At 37.5% G+C, this 20,745-nt stretch overlaps 7 protein-coding genes across 7 annotated transcripts; 1 reads left to right on the top strand and 6 right to left on the bottom strand. All coding sequences in view use genetic code 12, as the record gives it.

Annotated features, from left to right (window-relative positions):
* Nucleotides 1–43: 43 nt before the first annotated feature.
* On the bottom strand, nucleotides 44–5,587 carry CAALFM_CR00230WA (uncharacterized protein; the record flags this gene model as incomplete). The annotated part of the gene is made up of 1 exon (XM_713575.1): nucleotides 44–5,587. One exon carries the CDS (start codon nucleotides 5,585–5,587, stop codon nucleotides 44–46), a length of 5,544 nt encoding a protein of 1,847 aa, XP_718668.1.
* A 174-nt stretch (nucleotides 5,588–5,761) lies between these two features.
* On the bottom strand, nucleotides 5,762–7,378 carry CAALFM_CR00220WA (uncharacterized protein; the record flags this gene model as incomplete). The annotated part of the gene is made up of 1 exon (XM_713576.1): nucleotides 5,762–7,378. The coding sequence occupies one exon, from the start codon at nucleotides 7,376–7,378 to the stop codon at nucleotides 5,762–5,764; it is 1,617 nt and encodes a 538-aa protein (XP_718669.1).
* Nucleotides 7,379–8,301: 923 nt separating this feature from the next.
* On the bottom strand, nucleotides 8,302–9,870 carry ALK2 (Alk2p; the record flags this gene model as incomplete). Its single annotated transcript, XM_713577.1, has 1 exon — nucleotides 8,302–9,870. The coding sequence occupies one exon, from the start codon at nucleotides 9,868–9,870 to the stop codon at nucleotides 8,302–8,304; it is 1,569 nt and encodes a 522-aa protein (XP_718670.1).
* Nucleotides 9,871–10,897: 1,027 nt separating this feature from the next.
* On the bottom strand, nucleotides 10,898–12,559 carry PCK1 (phosphoenolpyruvate carboxykinase; the record flags this gene model as incomplete). Its single annotated transcript, XM_713578.1, has 1 exon — nucleotides 10,898–12,559. The coding sequence occupies one exon, from the start codon at nucleotides 12,557–12,559 to the stop codon at nucleotides 10,898–10,900; it is 1,662 nt and encodes a 553-aa protein (XP_718671.1).
* Nucleotides 12,560–13,739: 1,180 nt separating this feature from the next.
* Nucleotides 13,740–16,631, bottom strand: NGS1 (Ngs1p; the record flags this gene model as incomplete). The annotated part of the gene is made up of 1 exon (XM_713580.1): nucleotides 13,740–16,631. One exon carries the CDS (start codon nucleotides 16,629–16,631, stop codon nucleotides 13,740–13,742), a length of 2,892 nt encoding a protein of 963 aa, XP_718673.1.
* An 843-nt stretch (nucleotides 16,632–17,474) lies between these two features.
* Nucleotides 17,475–18,863, top strand: CHT1 (Cht1p; the record flags this gene model as incomplete). The annotated part of the gene is made up of 1 exon (XM_713581.1): nucleotides 17,475–18,863. One exon carries the CDS (start codon nucleotides 17,475–17,477, stop codon nucleotides 18,861–18,863), a length of 1,389 nt encoding a protein of 462 aa, XP_718674.1.
* ZCF38 (Zcf38p) lies at nucleotides 18,850–20,598 on the bottom strand (the record flags this gene model as incomplete). Its single annotated transcript, XM_713582.1, has 1 exon — nucleotides 18,850–20,598. One exon carries the CDS (start codon nucleotides 20,596–20,598, stop codon nucleotides 18,850–18,852), a length of 1,749 nt encoding a protein of 582 aa, XP_718675.1.
* Between the last annotated feature and the right edge of the window lie 147 nt (nucleotides 20,599–20,745).

The following is a 20,745-nucleotide window of genomic DNA, read 5'->3' as shown; positions in this document are numbered from 1 at the left end:
TTTTTCCAAGAACAAAATATATTTGGTCGTGTCACTACCACAACTACACACTATAATGAGCTAATGAATCAATCAAAATAAACAACTTCACCAATTCTTTCAACGATACCAACTCGTGACTCTCTTCCTTGTACAACCCTTGACCAATTTGTTTGGTCTCTACCAAGAAATCTCTTTTCATAACACCTACCACCAATCGATTTACACTCTTCATAAGTTCTCTAGTTTGAATAATTGCAGGTTGATAATTTGGTCCCATTGACAATAACACTGTTGTAAGTAGCTGAAATATTGGTACAAGGAACTCAAAATATGATATAGTGTTTTCACTTCGCAACTTGTATGGATCCACCAAGTCAGTTATCGAAAGTGGAGTATCTAGCAAAACATTTACATTGACAGTCTTGTGATCTTGAACTTCTTCAATTCGTAAACTTAAACCAATATCTGGATCAATCTGCAAAAACTTCGACTGATGCAAAATTGAAAACAATTCATTTTGAATCAACTGCAATGCCCCGTTTTTCGATTTGGCCACTCTAACAAAAAAATATAGCGTTGCTTTGAATGCCATCAAGTCAAATATGAAATGATCTAAAGTCACTCCTGAATTTTTTTCCTGGCACAATTTGATCATGGCATCAGTCCGCTTAACTGACCTGACTAGCAACAGCAATGCGTTATTTTTGATCAACGCATTCAAAATAAAATCAACCTTGACCAAAGTCCCTAAGTGAACTAATGACTCGAGGAATAAAGTAGAAGTGATTCTAGATGGACCCTCTGAGTAGATAGCGTCATTACAAATCACCTGGAAAAACTTTTTATCTACCGACTTGATGATATGCATCACTTGTTTCAAAAACGACTCTCTCTCAAAACATTTTAACAAAAACTTGTTGCCAACTACATACAAGTCTGAGCGTAAGCTGGGTGTTGAGTTAGAATTAAGAATACCTGCAATACAAGTCTGAAATAAGGGGATCAATCTCTCAATTCCAAGTGCAAAATCTTCACCTTTTCTGTCCGCAAGAGTCAGCTGATCATAAAGATCAAACAATAAAACACATAATGAAACCATTTCTTCAGAAAACAGTATGTCCACATCAAAATAGTCATTGATTTTGGGAATAATAACTTGCAACACTTCCAAGATGAAATTCAGCGAATTGATTCCACTGTCAGTAACCAAAATCTCTATCAATTGACACCATGAATGTAAGCATTTCAACTGCACATCCTTCAAGTCGGTCGACACCAGGTACTTTGTGACAAAGTCAGAAATCTTACTTCCTTCAACCATAATTTCTTCGGCAAACAATTGCTTTGACTCGGGTGTTATTAAGTTTGACGTTTGGCACAAAAGACGGAAAACCTTTGTTAAAACAGAAAAATCTAATGTACCATTCTTTTGAGCGTTTACTTCTGCCAATAACAACGACATGTTAAATTTTTGGTCAAGCCATTCGTATTTCTGCACTTCAAAGTTCTTGAATGAATAATTTAGAATGTTTAAAAATGTCAACACCTTAGGTGTACGATTAACAAATTCCTTGTCGTTGGTCAACACTTTAGAATAATACTCCCGCTTAGTTCTTGATTTGACACTATGGAATTCCAATGACAAATACTGCAAAATTAAGTTTCTCTGGTTAATAAAGGAAAAGAAAGCCTGGGTGCTTGCTTGGTTGTCAACAAATACATTGCTAGCATCAATCTGCAAATCCCCATCAAACTGGTTACCACACCAAACGGTATTCAAATCAAGTTTAGGTTGACAGTTAACCAATTTTTCAAACAATTCTTCATATTCACGTAATTGATTCAATGTTATTGACGACGAAATTGGATCTTGGCACAACTTGATAAGAATCTGTAAAATCAACGACGAAAGCTTGGCTGGACCAACATCAATAATATGGTTATTACCATTATTGTAATCAATTTCAGAAATTAAATCAAGACTAATGCTCAATGTATTTAAGAAAGATTTTAGTAATGTGTTTTGATCGTTTGTCTGTACCAAGTCTAATGTATCGCCTTTCACTTTGTATCCCAACAAAAAGTGGGCAGTAGTAGCCACTTTGCCATCAAATTGATTGAGATTGCCCAAAACAAAATCCAATATCTCATATTTCATATTCAAAGAGTCCTCGAGTTCTTCAAACTTGTCAATGAAAGCAAACTTGATTTTTATTGACTCGTCGATGTTTTCAAATGTGGTAATCAATCTATCGTTGTTGAGTAAGGGATCAGCAGAGCTTGAAACTCTGGTAACAAAAAATTTCGATTGGCTTACTCCTTTCAATATGGAAATTGCTTTGTTGGAAATAGTATTTTCACAACTGACATAAAGGGCAAATTGGACAACTGCAGATAAGTGGAACAATATCACTTCGTAGAAATCAGCAACACCATGTGTTCCCAAGTTCTTTGGATAGTATATACAATCAAATATGGTTCTAGGGGTTGCTAACGAAAGACTCATAGAAGTACCAATCCCAATGGCTGTCCCACAATGTAATTGTTGCTGCGTATCTTTGTTTCGCAATATTGGTAACAACTTGTTTATAAAAGAATTTTGAACTCTCAACAAAGAATTAATCAACCCAAGGGCATGTGACACTAATGCAGCCGATTCACCTGATTCATTCACAGAATCAACTCCAATATTAACAAGCTTAAACAAAGCAGAAAATGTCTTGTTTTCAAATAGATAGTTAATCACAGCAACTGAATGATGCAATTTGACAAACACTTCAAAGTCCAATTGAACACCAGGAATAAGCGAGTCAAATATCCCATTAAAATTTTTCAAGTCACGAATAATTTTCGGTGCCACATCAATAAGAAACTTCCAGTCAACTTCCTGTAATGCATTGCTAAATAATTCTAGCAAATTAAGTTGCAAGTTGACCCTATCTCGTTTATTAGCAATAGTAGCAGAGTTTGCAAACACATTTTGCATTAAAAATTCAATGTATGGCCAAATTCCAAGTTGGTTGTTGAATCTATACCCTGATCCTAAATCACAAGGATACAACAACGAGTACTTGGTGAATGCTTCATTACTATCTGCGTATGGGGTTAACAATTTTTTCACCAAGACAGTGAAATTCCCAATCTGACTAAGATGAGTTAGGTTTGTTGAAAATGCTTGATTGATGGGGACATTTTTCTTACTGATATACTTTCTCTTAATATGTCTAAAAGCATCATCTTTCTTATCTTCTGGCAAACTATGCAACCCCTGGTACATCCATCGATCGACTAAACGCCAAATCTCATATCTAATATACGGATCACTATCGTTGGTAACAAAATCGCCTAAAAAGGTTAGAATGAGGTTCGTCAATATAATTCTCGAGTCATCACTGACGAAAACATTTGGCAAATCAATAAATTTGGGGTTGTTTGTGCTTTGAATGCTAGCATCAACTTGAAGGAACCTGCTACCATTGATCAAATTATCGAATTTTAAAAACCCTTTAATGATTGGTGAGAATCTAGTGTATACCACGGATTTGATTTCTTTGCTTCTTTCATTCTTAGTGTTCAAATTCTTCACAATTGCAGAAAGTAATTGAATAAACCCTGAAATGAAGACAAGTGAATCCTCGGCCAACTCTATAACAATTCTATTCTCGCCAGAATCATCAAGGTCCTGTTTGCTTGTTGTGGTGCTGAAGAGAAAATCTTGTTTCTTCTGATTCAACATCAATTGGGCATTTAAATCTTGTTCAAAGCTTTCATTTAAAGAGTCAATGTAATATTTCAACGAATCATAAAGGGAGTCAACGGATATCTTTGAAAAATCATTTTTTCTCGTACTTGCGTTGTTATTGTTGTGTACAAGAATCTCCCATATCCTTGAAGTTGCCTCTGCACCAGCAGATGCCAACGACCCTAATAGTAAGCAGAATGTTGCAGTGATCAACGGAGACGTATTATTAGCAAGTCCCCAGGAAATAAATCCTATAATGTCATGAGTTACCTGCTCGTTCCCCCAAAATAACGCACACAATTCAGGTCTATTGTTGTAGGTGTACGCGAAAGCCAAGTAGAACCTTTCTAATTCAGCGCGCTGGGCAATCTTGTCAAGGTCTAACCCAGTTGATTTTTCTTTGTTTTTTGGGGTCGAAGAATCTTCGTCGCTGTCGCTTTCTTCTTCTTCTTCCTCTTCGTCACTTTCATTCAACGACGATAAAACAAAATCTTCCTCTGAGTCCCTTAAAGAGGTCATAACAACTGCCGCATTAGATATAAACACACTGAAAAAGCTCTGGAAAAAAGGTGAAACCAACGTCTCATTAAGCGATGGATCTAACGTCAAAAAGGAAATGTCAATCAATTTGGATACATTTTCATATCCCGGTCTAACTGCATTCAACAATTCTTGATTGCCAGGATAATGAAATTTTGCTGGTGTAAGTCGTGGGAAATTCTTTTGAAGCAATGCTCTGAAATCGTACATGTTTGACCAGTCGTACACTTGCTGAGTTTTTGCATTGGCGGTTTCAGAACAGTACGATAATAATCGTTCCATAACTCCATAACTTATCAAGAATTCCATATACTTTAATATATCATCTTTGAAATCGTATTTCGCGGTTCTACTTGACAGCTGCTTGCACCATGGAATAAACTCAGTTAGAAAAATAAAGCTTGTGACTATTTCAAAGCCAGACAATTTTGATTTTGACAAGTCAATATCTTCACTTTTGGAAAAATTGTTGGCTTCATAATCTTTTAGTATGGAAGAGGTTATAGTCTTGTAAAACTGATCGACTAAAGATTCCTCACCTAGTTGAAGTAATTTCTTGAACAATTGTAAAGTGGATGGTAAAAAATGGATAACAAAAACATCTTCATCGCTGATATTTTTCAGTATAAACTCCACTAAGGATTTATAGTTGTTTAGTGTGCCATAACTCTCATAATAATTATCCGCTAATCCAAATACAACTTGTCCCAATAACTCGTGTGCATTAAACAACTGACTTCTGGAATAATTGATACAATTGATAAATGCAAGATTGTTGATGTCGCCGGTAACTTTTTGCTTGTCAATCATGTCATTTAATTTACCACTCAAAGTATAAATCTTGCTGAAACTTTTCAAAATATTGTCAAACAACACTTGGTTGTTGTTAGTGATGATATCTAAACGTTTATGCGAAACTAAGTATCCAACAATGTTTAGTATATAATGAGCTCTTAAATAATAAGCCAATCGAGCACTATCGCCAATGGACGTTCCCTTCTTGTAGCTCAAGTCACTTGCGTTATATAACAACTCTGCTGTATTTAGTTCATCTAAATCCAATTCATTTGATAAAACTCCAGTAATTTCAATTGATGCTTGATTCAATTTCACCTCATCTCCACTGGGCAACGCCACTGGTTTTGATGCGTCTCCAAGTTTGCTACGTGATTGATCCAGAGGGACTGGTGTAATCAAAACATTTGCAAGATCATTCTTGATGCTGGTGAAGTCGATTGTATCCAAATCTATATTGGACTCAAACTTGAGGGTGTTATAAATATCGGCAAACACATCCAGCGACCAATTAAATATGCCACTCATTCTTGTTCGTTGTCGTTGGTTGAGTGGGATGTAAATAAAGAATGACGGATGAGTTGAAAGAAAAATGTTTACAAATTTTTCTTTTTTTTTTGCTTCGCACAATCGAGCGACTCAAGTAAAAGGCGACATTTTTTTTTATTTCGAATGTTTTATACATACATAAACTACTTGCGCTTAATACATTTCAACATTTGCCCCATCTAAGAGGGAAAGAGTCAAACTATTCATTAATTTAGGAGGGTAGCGAGTTTCTGCATCCATAGTCAAATGCTCAAACTCTTGAAGTAATCTAACAGTAACGTAAGAAGCTTCAGTCAAAGCAAACTGTTGACCTAAACAAATTCTTGGACCACCGTTGAATGGGACATAAGCCCATCCCAATTTTCTAGTTTCTGGTTCAAACCATCTTTCTGGTCTAAATTCGTTAGCGTCAGCTCCATAAGTTTTGGTATCTCTGTGTGTTACCAAAACTGTGTACATAACTGATTGACCCTTTTTAACAACTATAGGTGACATACCGTCTGGACCACCACCTCTTGGTAAAGTGGTATTTCTAGTAGCAGTTCTAAAATTGTGTGGCACTGATGGGTACAATCTCAAACTCTCGTTGATAACAGCTTTCAAGTATTCACATTGTTTTAAAGACTCAAATGTGATTTCATCAATACGAGCATCCTCGCCGGACCCGAACTTATTGTAGATTTCTTCTTTCAACTTGGCATATACTTCTGGGTTTCTGGCCAATTCAAAAAACACAAATGACAACAAACCAGCAGTTGTGTCTCTTCCAGCCACTAAAATGTTCAATAACTGATCTCTTAACACTTTTGGATCACGGGTTTGTTTGGCTAACTCATACAAGAAAACATACCCTTTTTGTTCATCTAATTCATCTTGGCTTAAACTCAAAGCCTTTTGAACATAAAAATCAGAAAACTTGTGCACAGCAGCAATTGACTTTCTAAACTTAGTCCCATTGCACAACCAATAAAATTGTTGCAACAAGAATCTGTAGGCATTGATAGTTTGTGAATAATTAAATGCATCAGCAAATTCATCTCGGCCAGCAAGATTCTTCACACTAGGTGACATGCCGATGGTTTCATCTCTCAAAGACTCAACTGAACTACCAAACAAAAATTCTGTAGAAGAATCAACTGTCAATCTAAAAAATAACTCCTGGATGTCAAATGTTTTCCCCTTGTTCTTTCTAATGTGTTTGAAAAACACTTGCATATGTGGTTCCAAGATTTTGACATGAGCGATTTGTTCTCTAGCAAATTGTGGTCTCAACATAGATCTACTATGTTTCCAGCCAGCACCGTCCAATGTAAAAATACCATCACCTAACAATGAGTACAAAAAGCCATGACGAGTGCCCAAAGAGAAATCGTTAAATTGGGTAGCCAATACCGCCTTGATATTCTCCGGGTCCTTGGTTTCAATTAAATGCATACCAAATATTCTAAGCTCACCTGTTCCTACATCTGGGTTTTTGATGAGAAATTTGAAGTTCCAAAAATTATTGGCGAATTCCATTACTGTACCTTGAGACTTGTAGTAGATCAAAATCAATGGAGTTATGACACCAAAAGTGTAATCCTGAATGAAGTTTGTGACAGGCTTTGCATTAAATTTGTATTCCAAATACTTTGTATGAAGAGTTGTTAACACATTTAACACAATAAGAATACCTGGTACTAGGATATACCATTTAGTAATGTTTTCTTCCAAATATTCAACATATGGATGAGTGATAGCAAGAATTTGGTGAACAAGCGAGGGGGACATTTTGTTTGGTTATTCTGTAAAAATGAAACATTGTAGCTAGCAGGATCCTATCAAACATATATATATTTGTACTCTTTCTTCACATGGCAATTGTTTTGCTGTTTAAAGTGATTGTCAAAGTATCATTACAATAACCCCTCAATATAGAAAATGTGTTACGAATAGTAAGGAGGTTTGGTGCTTTCTTTTGCACAAGTACACGAACGTTCCTTTTATGCTGAACAATGGAAATGTTCATAATTTTAGTGCCTCCCTTCTTTTTCACATGTACTCCGTATGAATAACGAATACTGGTATACTTCTCGGAGTGTTGCGGAGTTGTAATGGTTATTGTTCTCCATCAATTGCGACGATCCTAAAACAAAGCTAAATTTACCCCTCTCTGTGTGTAATCTGAAATTCTCGATTACATGTCCCACACCAAGAAGTTAGCCAGACAATAGAGCTGGTTCACATGCACCTCTATGCATTGTCAGTTTGTCGATATAATCAAAATAATACACTAGAAGCTTGGGAATACGAGACGATGCTATAATTAAAAAAAAATAAATTGGAGCATCAAGATCAGTCAAAGGATTTCTTGGTAGAACTTAGAATTTCCGCAAAAAGTTAAACTCTAATAATAGTGCCACGATTATCATTGAGTTTATTTCTAGATCTACTTTAACTGATTCGATAGTAGTGTATTCTGCTGGTCTATCACATGCTAGTCGCAAAATATATATGTATGCCCAACAACAAAAGGGCGCATACAAAGTTGTCAAATCAAAAACAAGGAAATGGCAATCCCTATTGTTCTGCATATAGGTTTTGTTCTACATACAACACAAAGACCCTCAGTCATGTGAAAATCTACAGCACTTTTTTTGCAAACAATTATCCTTCTTAAAATACCTATATACCCTATATAAATCTAGCCCTGCTTAATACATTTCAACATTAGTACCATCGTAAAGAGACATGGTCAAATGTGACATCTTTTTTGGTGGATAATCAGTATTTGGGTCCATAGTCAAATGACCAAATTCTTGAAGTAATCTGACAGTAACATAAGAAGCTTCAGTTAAGGCGAATTGTTGACCCAAACAGATTCTTGGACCACCGTTGAATGGAACAAACGACCAACCCAATTTTCTGGTTTCTGGTTCAAACCATCTCTCTGGTCTGAATTCGTCAGCATCCTTACCGTAAACCTTAGTGTCTCTGTGGGTAACGTAAACACTGTACATAACAGTTTGACCTTTTCTGACCAAAATTGGAGACATACCATCAGAACCACCACCTCTTGGCAAGGTAGTATTCTTTGTAGCAACTCTAAAGTTTTGTGGGACCGATGGGTACAATCTTAAACATTCATTAAGAACAGCCTTCAAGTACTCACACAGTTTCAATGATTCAAAACTAATTTCTTCAACACGAGCATCTTCACCAACACCAAACTTTTCTTCAACCTCTTCTCTCAATTTGGCAAACACTCTTGGATTTCTAGCTAATTCGAAAAACACAAACGACAATAATCCAGCAGTGGTATCTCTACCAGCAACCAAAATGTTCAACAATTGGTCTCTCAACACTTTGGTGTCTCTAGTTTGTTTTGCCAATTCATACAAAAAGACATAACCTTGTTGCTTTTCCAATTCTTCATGAGACAACTCCAATGCCTTGTTGACATAGTATTCAGCAAATTTGTGGACCTTGGAGTTACAACTTTTGAACTCACTGCTGTTCAATAACCAGTACATTTGTTGCATAACAGCACGGGAGGCCAAATAGTTTTGAGAAAAGTTGAAGGCTTCAGCAAATTCCTTTTTTCCATCAAAATCGACTGCTTCTAAAGCCATACCAATACTTTCGTCTCTCAAAGACTCGACGGATTCACCAAATAAAAACTCAGTAGCAGAATCAACAGTAAATCTGAAAAACAATTCTTGGAGATCAAAAGTTCTACCACCACTCTTTCTGATATGTTTGAATAATACTTGCATGTGAGGCTCTAATGCCTTGACGTGAGCAACTTGTTCTCTGGCAAATTGTGGTCTCAACATAGATCTACTATGTTTCCAACCAGCACCGTCTAATGTGAAAATACCATCACCCAACAATGGAGCAAATTGATTGTGTCTAGTACCTAATGAAAAGTCATTGAACTGGGTGGCCAATACAGCTTTAATGTTTTCTGGATCAACGGTGGAAATAACTTTGACAGTGAAAATTGGGAACTGAAAAGTTGGGACTTCTGGGTGGGCAATACTTTTGAAACGTTCACCAGCGAAATCAATAATTGTACCTTCAGCTTTTTTGGAAACCAACAAGAATGGTAAATGGAACCCCCAATAACCATCGGATTCGTTGTTTGTAGGAGCTTTGGCACCAAGACGACTTCTTAAGCTTCTAACATAGAAGAAATCAACAACCTGATAGACAACAAACAAAGTAGGTATAACGACATACCATTTGGTGATATATTCTTGGACAATGTCTGAAACACTCATGATAATAAATAAATATGGATTGCTATTCTGAATTTGAATTTGATATTGCAACTTTTCATATTGATGGAAGGTGGGATATTACATTGGTTATAAATAATAATCCAAATGTCTAGTTCAGTAGTGCATGTGCAAATGCGGAGTTTTTCAAACAATTAAGGAAAAAAAAATTGTAAAGATTTTAATTTTTTCCATCGCCTGGTTAAGCTTTTGTGTACTTTTTTTGTCTTTTCTCCGTTCTTTGTATTGCGGTTAGTGGAAATTATATCATCACTTGGCGGAGATAACAACTGCAAATAAAATATCTGAACACAACTATTGCTTACTATCCGCAGCCGCTCTTTGCAGCATCCATCCATCTCTACATTCTGCAAGCTCTAGTCACACAAAATGTTCTGTCATACACAGTACTATGTCGTTGACAATGCTTGTATGCTGCTATTAAGTGAATATCACAGGCCAGGTAGTACCAACTCATAACCAACTTAATTTTCTGTCAAAAAAGGAAAAATTATCACAAGCTCAACGCCCCATAGGATTATGAGACCTAATCTTATCAATGAAACAGTGCCTTATCATTCTTCTCTGAATCAATGCATCCAATTAAGGTTATGCAATTAGACTCTTCATTGTTTTGCTACAGGAATATCCGCTCCAAACAATAGAACATAACATCACCAAGCCCCTGTGAAAGTTTGTTATCTCTAAACTCGTAATTAAATGGCTATGCACATGGGAAATTGAGATTTTGAGTTATGAGTATGGTAATAGAGATAATGTCTAGATTGACACGTTGTGGCTTTGATTGTCCCCTTTTTTAATCATGAGGCGCTAACTATAGAGTTCAGTTATTCTGGGTGTTTTTTCGTATGTGCACCACAGGTTGACACTTCTACATTCAAAACTCTCAACTTTTTTTTTGAAAAAACCATTGAAAAATAAATATATATATGAATATGAAATGTATGGAACTATATAAAAAACATAACTGACATGTCTTGATCTTTTTTTTTTTTGTTTATTTGTTTGTTTATGCTTCTGGACCAGCAGCTTTAACTTCAGCAGTAGCTTGATCAGCGTATGTCTTGAAGTTTTCAGCAAACTTGGTAGCAAGAGATTTGATTTCCTTGTTGAATGAATCAGTACCTTGGGTCCAAGCTTTAGTTGGGTTCAAAATTTCACTTGGAACACCAGGACAAGAAGTTGGAACATTAAGGTTGAAAACTGGAACTTTTTCGTATTCGACTTTAGACAATTCACCAGAGTGGATAGCATCCAAGATAGCTCTGGTGTATTTCAATGGACATCTCTTACCACCTTGAGCAACAGAAGAACCAACCCAACCAGTGTTCAACAACCAAGCGTTGGCATTGTGTTCGGAAATCTTGTCAGACAATTGTTGAGCATATTTCATTGGGTGCAACACCAAGAATGGTTGACCGAAACATGCGGAGAATGTAGCTTGTGGTTCAGTAACACCTTCTTCAGTACCTGCCATCTTGGAGGTGTAACCAGAAATGAAATGATACATAACTTGAGCATTAGTCAATTTGGAGACTGGTGGCAACACACCGGAAGCATCACATGTTAACAAGATAATATTGGTTGGATGGGTGTCGGCCAAACATGGAATCTTGGCAGATGGAATGAAATCAATTGGGTATGCACATCTAGTGTTTTCAGTGATTGATGAATCTTCGTAGTCAACAACCTTGGTGATTGGGTCGTAGACAACATTTTCCAAAATAGCACCAAACTTGATGGAGTTGAAAATTTCTGGTTCTTTTTCAGCAGACAAGTCCAAACATTTGGCGTAACAACCACCTTCAATGTTGAACACACCATTGTCGGACCAACAATGTTCGTCATCACCAATCAACTTTCTTTGTGGATCAGCAGACAAAGTGGTCTTACCAGTACCAGAAAGACCAAAGAACAAAGTGACATCACCTTTTTCAACCCCTTGGTTACATGAGGAGTGCAAAGTCAAAACCTTGTGTTTGATTGGCATCAAGTAGAACATAACAGTAAAGATACCTTTCTTCATTTCACCAGCATATTCAGTACCCAAGATAACCATTTCCATATCTTTAAAGTTGATTTCAACAGAAGTGGCAGAAGTCATACCTTTAGTGTGGATGTTGGCTGGGAATTGACCAGCATTGTAGATGGTGAAATCTGGTTCACCAAAGTTTTTTAATTCTTCTTCAGTTGGTCTGATCAACATATTGGTCATGAACAAAGCATGGTAAGCTCTAGCACAGATAATTCTGACCTTGATTCTGTATCTTGGATCCCAACCAGCATAAGCGTCAACAACAAACAACTTTTCTCTAGTTCTCAAGTAATCCAAAGCTCTTGATCTAGAAATCTTCCAAGTTAATTCGTCAACTTGTTTATTCACTGGACCCCACCAAATGTTATGGGATGAGGTGGATTCGTCGACAATTCTCTTGTCTTTAGGAGATCTACCGGTTTTGTTACCAGAGTAAGCCATTAAAGCACCAGTAGATGAGATAGTAGTACCTTTTTCTAATAAACCATCTTCGTATAAGGTTGGAGGTGGAGCATTGTGTCTGATCACAGTGTCGGTATTAAGAGACAACTTTTGGACCAATGGGTCTTGAGTGGATTTGATAGTTGGGTGACCTCCGAAATTGATTGAAGATTCAACAGCAGTAGGAGGAGCCATGATTGATAATTATTTGAATAAGTTAATGATTGATTCGAAGAAAGAAAGAAAAAAATCAATCAAGTTTTCAAGGGAATTTGATGGTGGTTTTATACTAATTTATCAGACCATTAATAAAGACTTGTATCAACGAATTTTGCTGGAAAATTTTTTTTCTTTTTAAGATTGCTTCCCTTGTCCCGGGGGCATATGAATAGGTTACGCGCAACCTCCAAAAAATCTGGGGTAGAATTGGTGTATAGGAATTATTAGGAAGTGTATTCCGAGACTTACCGTTCAACCCGGGAAGATTTTAGTAGGAGCGGGGAAACGGAAGTTCTAAAAAATAAGAAAAAAACAAAAAAAAAAGAAGTCAGCAAATAATTACATACGTATTATTAAGAATGTTTCAAGAGAGAAGGAAGAAACATTCGATTGTTCCTTGGGGTGCTAGAGGGGTTGGCAAGAAGAGGTTAGGACTTGAGTTGACGGTATTGTTGGTTAACCAATAATTTTGAAAGATACTGACCAGCTCATTCGGGTAATGAGCAGATGGTCTAGACTCTATTACGGCTGTCGACAATTTCTTTTTTTTTTTTTTGTGGTTTGTTGTTTTAGCATAGTTTTGCGTAGATAAACTTTGAGCGATTTATTTTCTTTAACTTCTCATGATATTTATTTTTTGTTTGTTGGTTTAGAAAATAGGGGAGAAGGAGGAGAATACGTAATATTCCGGTAACTGCCTCGAGAAAGTGGACAAGGCTTTTTATGTTGCTCAATCAACACTTAACAATAAGAATGAAAACTGAAAACTCTAATTCGCCTAGTGCTACCAAGCATGTGTGGATTTGATTTTCTCTTCTGTGTTGATTTGAGCTCATAGACTTGCTAGATGGCTTAGTGGTGACAAACACATCGGTTATCCCCTCTTTTCTTGGTACGCTGCATCTTCCGGGACCGCCATTGTTATTTTTGGTTGCTTGACGGCAATGGACCAAATAACAGTTTTAAGGTTTTTCCGGGGCATTGCCAGAAAACGACCAACGACCAGTAGTAGTGTTGGCCAAGGCTGTTGCAGAGTAGTAAGATGTGTTACGTAACAGTTGGGGATACTTATCTCGGTGGTTGCATTTTGTATTTCTTTTTTTTTTTGTAAAGATTTTGCAAGAAAAGTACTGGAAAAAAAAGACTCGCATATATTTCACAATCCAAACTTACTCTCTACATTACTATTTACACTATTATATCCGTAATTATCGTGATAAGGCTTCCAAACATTAAATCCTATCTCTTTAACTCCACGCATAGCCTTATCTTCAGTACCCATATCGGTCATTATACAACTCTTTATATTATCCTCACTCAAAGATGTTTTCAAAAACGTAATTGCACTGCAAATTAACCCATACTTAAAAATCTCTGTTAAATTGGAATACAGTGGATCAATAACAGGACCAGCAATCGCACCAATTATCGATCTGTTTCCAGGGCTGTCATTTTCTTCTCCAAACACATCAATAAACGGATAAAACTTTGACAATTGGGAATTGCTAGTAAATATCACAATACTTCCAATGACATTTTGTGTGGTTGGTTCAAGGGCAAGAATAATCTTTACTTCGTAAGGAGAATTGATCTTGAGGTATTTTTGTGCCTCACTGTATAGACTCTTGACATTTTTATACTCTCTTGCATCGTATGCTTCTGACAGCAAACATCTTTCCATCATTTTCATTAATTTACTTGTATCAGAACAGATATCAAACCTTACACCAACAATCATGATTTCTTGCAAAATATTCTGTGGCACCAGCCAGCTATCCAAATTTTGCAAAAGCATGACACTCTTCTCCGTAGAAACTTGTGTGTTCCAGCCCACACCTTTAAAAAATGGTTTATTGTTGTTACCACCAAGTGAAATCAACGGGAACGAGCTACCTAATACAATTTCATTACATTTCCTCTCCTTTATCAAATATCGTATTGCTCTGAGGTGTAAGTTTTTCCCAATACTCTGCAAACGTTTTGATTTTTCAACCAATATGTACACAAGATGTCCGCAATTTGATTCATTGACCCATGTCAAAACAATCCCATACAAGATATTCAAAGACGAGTTACGAACAACAAAATGCTTTTGATGTTTCGCTGTGGAGCTCAACAACCCTTCGAGCCTTTTATAAAACCCATCGTTTGTAAGTTGATCACTGTTTGTTTTCAATAACTTGGTTAAACCTTGCCAGTCTCTTTCCATCAGAAACTCGTCAACCAACCATCTCCTTTTAGGTTTATGCACTGATTTTGCACTCAAGTGGTTATTTTCATTTCTACCTTCCACCGCCAGTTTCTTGTGCTTTGTCGAAAACTTCTTTTCTCCAGGAACACATCCTTGGGCTTCAAAATCCCCCATCAACAAAGATGCCAAGTTTTCTAAAGCATTATTTGTGTAGTCGTAGCAACACAAATATGCGCTTCCAATACTCTTGTTGTAAAAGAAATCGTATGGCGACAGCGTGGCAACTATAATTAATGGCTTTCTTGGCTGAACTGGACCCAACCCTTTAGTCAAAGTCAACGGGTTGACTCCGCACAATATGGAAACATACTTTACAATACCAATTTGGTACATGTTTCTTCCCGCTTCACTAGTGAGAAAAATAACTATTTTAGATTGTTCAATTAACGATTCATGTAGCGGTGTCAATCCGTTAGCAGTGTATGTTGTGTGAAGGACATTGTATGATTTTGTTTTGTTGATTGGATGGTTAGATAAAAAGTCGCCGAATTTCTGAAACACCTCCTCTCCAGTAAACAACCGTTGACTTGACCCTGTTTGTTTACACGGGTATATCGGGTTTAGTAATGGCGTTAGCAACAAAATAGAGTCAATTTGGTCGCTACCTCTAGCACTTAAATGCTTTGGGATAGGTAAAGTTCCATCAAAATCACGTATCAATGTGATTGATTTCTTATAAGCCAATGACGAAAGTTTCTGATGCTGCTCCCACACCACGGGACATTCGTTTCTAAACAAAGTTGGTGGTAACTTGGCTGATACTTCACCTTCAGGGAAAAGTTGTGTCCAGCTCGGCAATCTTGTCTGCAATTTATTTATTCGCTTCAAACTTTTTAGTACTGTTTCTTCGTCCAAATTCCCGTTTACCACGGCCGTTTTAATTGAGTCAATAGCTTCGTTTTGCAATTCCATGTCATGACACACCATCACCAAATCGCAGCCGGCATTGATTGCCAAAATCACCCCTTGGCCTAACCCCACAGAATGGTAAAGAGCTTCCATCTCTAAACACTCACTAATAACAAACCCATCAAAGTTCAATTCTTGTCGTAGCAACTGGTTAATCACAACTGGGGAGAGACATGCATGCGTTTCGTCGGGGCTAATATTGGGCACACCACACCCAGCAGCACTTATTCCATCTAACAACCCTTCATTGATCAACATTTCAAATGGCACAACATTAAAATGCCTCAATTGTTCTAACGAGTCACCCATCATGGGTAGTTCTAGTAATGAGTCAACAGTAGCGTTTCCAATACCTGGGAAATGTTTCCCCACGGTAAACAACCCTCCATCCTGTAACCCTTGGGCACACATACGTCCATATTTAACCACATCTTCAATGGTGGTTCCAAAACTCCTAACTCCCACCAACTGATGTGATAGTTTTGTCACAACATCTAACACGGGACCTAAAATTATAGAAAACCCTATTTTCTTTATTTCAATAGCTATAGCTCTCAGAATCTCATACACCAATTGAGGATCACCTGTCGCTGCTAGCGCCATCGCCCCAGGGTACTGAGTTAAGAAGTCGGGGTCAAACAACGAGTTCATCATCCCACCTTCCTCATCTATGGCAAACATGATTGGATACTTGTACCTGCCCTCTGTCATGGCAATATACTGAAGGTCTTTGATCAATTTCGTCATCTGCTCCACATTAAAGGCATTTTTCCGCGATAATATCATGGCCGATACATGGTGTTCAACAATTAAATGATACGCTTGAGGGGTAACGGTGGTACCTTGAAATCCTCCACATAATAATTGTCCAGCATAAAATGTGGACATTTTTTTCTTCAACTGTTACTTAGGGTTTGTATAGGTGAAGAGGTTGAGCGTATAAGTTTTTAAAGATTGTTTTGGTTTTGAGAATTTTTTTTTATGGGCAAACGACACTACCACAACTTAATTTCCCCACCAACAAGACCATTATAACGTGCCTCTGATATATTAATCAACAGTGAGAGTATTGGGAGTAAACTACGTATAAACGTTTTGCCTAATTGGTTGAGGCAATTGTGATGATCAACACTTTACCATCCCAATTAGGATAATGGAAATAAAAGAAAGTAAAATTCTTATTGCCAAAAATTTGACACAAAATCTATGTAACCTAATCGGGAAAATTATTTTTTTTCGATTGACAATTGTTCATTTCCATCATCCATCAAGTTGCAAAAAAATAGAAGAGATCACTAATTGTTAGTCAGTTTAAAAACTACGTCAAACTGGCGTTCTAAAACATTTTAAAGGAGTAACGAACTACTTAACATATTCGTGACGCCACTAATTGCGATGATGGAAAAATCCAATTAGTTACGAAAGGTTTGTTTGTTTTGTTCACCAAAAATTACGCGAAAAAAAAAACATCCGAAGGRGRAAAACCTTAAAAAAAAAAACGAACGAAGCTTCATCAAAAACCTGCTTCCTATTTCAGTAATTATATACTACTTCTATAACCGTAAAATGATATTGGTTACGACAGGTTACCTTCTTGTGGAAATGTTTACATAAACTTGTCCCTGGCAGGTGTTTTTCACACACCCCCCCTTTCAATGGGATCTTATAAAAGTTTTGATTTATGTCCTCCCCCAGTCCGTTTTTCTTCCAACAAACACAACAACAACCAATATGATTCTCAATCTTATAATCCTACTTGCCATATCTATTGTGGCATCTGCGTCAAATATTGCAGCATACTGGGGACAAAATGCTGGAGGAGATCAACAAACTTTGGGAGATTACTGTTCTTCTAGTCCTGCAAGCATTATAATACTTTCGTTTCTTGATGGGTTCCCCAATCTTCTGTTGAACTTTGCTAATCAATGTTCTGGGACATTCAGCAGCGGTCTTGCCCACTGCTCTCAAATAGGATCAGATATCAAATCGTGTCAACAACAAGGCAAGACAATTTTACTTTCACTTGGAGGAGCCACGGGCAATTACGGGTTTTCTTCCGACTCAGAAGCAGTTCAATTTGCAGGAACATTATGGAATAAATTTGGAGGTGGGAAAGACTCAGAAAGACCTTTTGACGATGCAATTGTTGATGGGTTTGATTTTGATATTGAAAATAAAGACCAGACAGGTTATGCTGCTTTAGCGACTCAATTAAGAAAATATTTTAGCACTGGAACTAAATCTTATTACTTGTCAGCTGCTCCACAATGCCCATACCCTGATGAGTCGGTAGGTGACTTAATGTCCCAAGTTGATTTAGATTTTGCATTTATACAATTTTATAACAACTACTGTTCGCTCAATCAGCAATTCAACTGGAACTCATGGAGCAACTATGCCAGAGGTAAAAGTATTAAACTTTATTTGGGCCTTCCTGGCTCATCATCGTCTGCTGGCTCCGGATTTGTTGGTTTGTCGACTGTTCAAAGAGTCGTGGCTAGTATCAAGGGGGATCTGAGTTTTGGCGGTATATCTATTTGGGATATTTCCTCAGCAGAAAATGGTGGATACCTCAACCAATTACATCAAGCTTTGAGTGGATCAGGAAGTCCAGCAGCTCCTTCAAACTCGTACCAACCAAACACACCACTCACAAGAACTTATGGTGGAAGCACTGCTACTGCATCAGCTTATATTTCAGTTGGATTTACAGCAGGAGCCACACACGGATCTACAACCACCAATGACCTTCTCGCCTGGATAGATAGTTTATTTGGTTCATCTCAATCCTCTGTACAACAATACGCCACACCAGTCCAGTCTGTCACAGCAACGCCACAACCTGTTGCTGCTACTACTACATCTGCTCCAAAACCCACGGCGTCAGCGTTCAATTGGTTTGGTTGGTTTGATGGAACAACCACCTCCACGACGCTACAAACTGTGTACTCAACTGTCCCAGCAGATCAAACAGTATATGTGACATTAACTACCACAGTGGGCAGCCAAATGCTACAATCCTTATTCGACAAAAGAGATGTTATCGCTGAAGCAAAATCTACAAACTTGCAAATATGCTGGTTGTTATTTATTCCACTACTTGCTCTTATATGTTCATAGCATCATTCCAGTCAGGGAAAATATTTGGTAGATCCAAATTGTTCATAAAGTCTAGAATAGGAGCCTCATCTAATACCAATAAATTCAGAATATCCGGTTTCTTTTCTATATTCCCGTAGTCACGCATCTTGAACCGCAACTGATCGTAATCTGTAGACCTGGCAAACACTTCTTTCATCTCTTTCAAGGTGTTGATCCAGCTTTTCCCTAAACCCCATGAGTCCAGCCACGAAAATAACGTTTCTAAATTATCATGAGCCATTTTCTGGTATTTCTTTATAACATCTCCATTGAAATGTGTTTTCATAACTTTTTTGGGATATGCGGCAATATACAAACATGTGGCAGCCGTACTGAAAACATGGAAACCAGTAAACGGAGCAATGACCATTAAATTCAACGGTTTAAGCAATTTCGGTATCTGGTCCAACTTGTCCAACGAGTCAAATAGTATAGTAGCCTGTTCTTTCCACCATCCTGGCGGAGACGCTTCTGGAGATGCATAAAAGTATTCTCTGTTGAGAAATACCCTGCATAGCAATAGCAACCCACTAAAGTATGCGAAATCAGAAGCTGAGCCACCGGCAATGTGTGCTTGCAAATTAAATTCATTATACTTGAGCTCTGCTGGCAACTTCTCTTCAAAGTCATCTAACTTCTTGGAAAGCGTATAGTATGGAGCAGTAGATTCCCATGGCGGTATTTTTTCTAGTTTGGCACCGGTGATGCCCACCCACCGAGATATTTCTCTCCATGTCTCGAACAACACAATTTGATATCCACACAATGACAAGTCGACCAACTCGCCACTTCTCAATGGCTGTTCTTTACCGACTCCAAATATGAATTCCTTCTCGTTACAAGGTAGCCTTACTTTGATTTCGTCTAATGAAATGCACGTGTGACTGCTGCGTCCACTAGAATTGCAACGGTCCATCATATACACTGACCACATTGCACGTCGTTTCATTTCCATGCGGATAAAATTTTCTGTATCTGAAAGACCAGCTTCTGGTTTTGGTTCGTCGTCCAAACCTAGTATCAAAGCCATTCTGGCGGCAATCCCAACATACATATAACTCCTAGACGCATTGCCTTCACCCCACTCGTGGCTACTCAAAATGCACAATGCCTGAACACGCTCAATGGAAGGTTCATCGAACCGTAGTAGTTTCCGAGCATGCCATCCAAAATATTTAGAAGCATTTGATGCAAACCCAGGTGCTGCCACACTATTGAAAGAGGGGAAAAACGATTCTGCTTCTGATTCATCGAATTCACCAAAAATTTTGGGCATTTCTGGATGCAACCGGGCACACAACGCAAGGATCGCTAATAGTACTACTGGGTCCGGAACGTTTCGTTTTGGACGATAATCTTGTATGTATGTCAGTGGGTCGAACTCTTTTGACCTTAGGAATTGGAAAAAAGAGGGTTTGTGAAACAACGGAAAAATTCCCTTGTATTGGTTCTCGAAAAATATTTCTGCTGTTTCAATTATTAGTTTCTTATCTGGTAGGAACACAGTTGATTTTGGAGGCGACTTTGATGCAAACTCTTTGGTCAACTTTCGTTTCTTCAACTGGGATGTCTTTAAAGTGTAGGTACACTCCAAGTCCAACGATGCACACCGATGACACCGTGTTGAGTCTGAGTTGTTGATACATTTAATTTTGCTTGAACGACATAGATTACAAGCAACACTGGCTCGAGGTGTAGTTGTTGAATTTGACATGAATAGGTTCAAAAGAAACAAAAAAGAAAAAAAAAAAAATGGAAATCCACTCTAATTATACTAAAATTGAAAACTGTGGATTATCACGAAATAAATGCTGCATATTTTGCAATACCAGAGAAACACAAAACTAGCCCAACACAAATA

Source organism: Candida albicans, chromosome R (assembly GCF_000182965.3).
Source record: "Candida albicans SC5314 chromosome R, complete sequence".
NCBI lineage: Eukaryota > Fungi > Ascomycota > Pichiomycetes > Serinales > Debaryomycetaceae > Candida > Candida albicans.
This window is presented reverse-complemented; position numbering and strand designations above follow the sequence as displayed.